At 59.3% G+C, this 1,777-nt stretch overlaps 2 protein-coding genes across 2 annotated transcripts; both read left to right on the top strand.

Annotated features, from left to right (window-relative positions):
- Positions 1-50: 50 nt before the first annotated feature.
- DQ04_18861010 (hypothetical protein) lies at positions 51-512 on the top strand (the record flags this gene model as incomplete). The annotated part of the gene is made up of 1 exon (XM_009317759.1): positions 51-512. The coding sequence occupies one exon, from the start codon at positions 51-53 to the stop codon at positions 510-512; it is 462 nt and encodes a 153-aa protein (XP_009316034.1).
- Positions 513-858: 346 nt separating this feature from the next.
- On the top strand, positions 859-1,659 carry DQ04_18861000 (hypothetical protein; the record flags this gene model as incomplete). Its single annotated transcript, XM_009317758.1, has 1 exon — positions 859-1,659. The coding sequence occupies one exon, from the start codon at positions 859-861 to the stop codon at positions 1,657-1,659; it is 801 nt and encodes a 266-aa protein (XP_009316033.1).
- Positions 1,660-1,777: the final 118 nt, after the last annotated feature.

Raw genomic sequence — 1,777 nt, 5'->3', positions numbered from 1 at the left:
GGTTCACCGATGACGACCATCCGCCGTGGGTCGGCAGCGGCACCGCGTGGATGAAGGAGGGGGTGGGCGCGCAGGCGGAGCAGCGGCACCTGTTCGCCGCGTCCAGGCGCGACCCGGTGGCCGTGAAAGAGCGGAAGGAGTACATTGACGGCATCGAGCGGCACCACACGCGACGCGGCAAGGAGGACACGGCGGGCGAGAGCTGCGAGCTGAAGGACGCCGCCGCCACGGACGTGGACTGTTTGCCAAGAGTTGCCGACACTTTCGATAATGCGCAGCGGACGCCGTCGGTCTTCTCGCACGCCTCCTCGAATGGGCCCATCAAGGCGCTGGGCACGCGGCACATGGAGACAATCACCACGAAACCAGAGGTGCAGCAGCACCTCACTCTGTACAGAAGCGGCGAGGCGTCGACACCGCGCGTGAAGAGGACTGTCACTCCTTTTGAAAACATGACACTTCCGGAGGTAACGGCCCGCTTGGTGCGTATGCAGAAGAAACTGCGGGCGTGAGCATACCGTCATGTGTAGCGGCAAACAATGTGTGTGTATGTGTGCGTCAGAAAGAAAATGCGCTGAGCTATGTAGATAATATCTCCTGGCACGACCCTAGGCGATGATGAGGGGGAATGACGCAATGTGCAATGGTATCAAGAAGTGTACTGTGAGTGCGACTGGGGTGGGCGCCGCTGGGCGTATCCCATTGGTGCCTTGGTGTCATTTTTTTTTGTTGTTTGGTTCTTTGTGCTTCCATTCGTTTCATGGCACGGTTGTTCTTGCTCTTGTTGTTGTTGTTGCTGAGAGGTGATTTTTTTCTCGTGAAGGCAAGTTCTCGTGCACGCCGAAGCTTTGACGAAGAATGACGCAGCTCCACTCGATTGCCAGTCTCGACTACGGAGACGGGCGCACATGCGTCTGCCGCATCTGCGAGTGCGGCAAGCACAAGTGTAAGGAAGTGAAGCTTCCCTTCTTTGGTGAGACGACGTACCGCGACGAGTACGTACCGAAGAGTACTGAGCGTGACGCGCTGCGCAAGAAGCGGGCCTCTGTGTTCCCCACCAAGGCGGATCCAGGGCACTTCAAGACGACGAAGCAGGAGGCGTGGGAGGTGCTCGAGGGCAAAGCAGTGTGCCCCGCCGAGTCCTTCAAGCCGCGCACGGCGCTCGGCGACCCGCTACCCTTCACCGGCACTACAACGCACCGAAACGACTTCCCAGGCCACATGCCGGACCATGAGCGGGCCCGTCACAAGCAGGAGCCGCTGCCAAAGCTGAAGGGGTTGTATGAGACGACCAACGGCGCGATGCAGGAGCCCATCAACAAATGCCTTGACACGGGGGCCCTGCCGAAGCCGCCGAAGTCTTTCCGAGGCGATGAATCACTTGGCCGGTCGGTGCCGTTCGATGGCATCGCGAGTTATACCGCCGACTACCCGCCTAAGCAGCCGCTCTTCGCGCCGCAAGCCCGAAAGGCGCAGGAGCGCGCCGGCCTCCCAGACACACGGGACTTTGAGACGACGCACTCAGACTCGTACAAGGTGCCGCCGCACCGGCTGCGGCACATCTGCCCGTCTGCGATGGTGACGGAGCGCGCCCCGTCGGTGGACGGCCACATCAAGCTGTCTGTGTACAACATCCCATCAGGCGATATATTGGATTAGAATATGTGTGTACATGAGCAAGGGGCAGGGAGAGAGAGGATTTGTGGGGGAAGGAATATTCACTGCCCATCTTGCCTCCTTTGTTTGATTGTTTGTTTGTTTTTCCCAACCTCATTTC

This window comes from Trypanosoma grayi (assembly GCF_000691245.1).
Source record: "Trypanosoma grayi strain ANR4 Tgr_1886_V1, whole genome shotgun sequence".
Taxonomy (NCBI): domain Eukaryota; phylum Euglenozoa; class Kinetoplastea; order Trypanosomatida; family Trypanosomatidae; genus Trypanosoma; species Trypanosoma grayi.
Note: the sequence above shows the minus strand (reverse complement) of the source record. Positions and strands in the feature narration are given on the sequence as shown.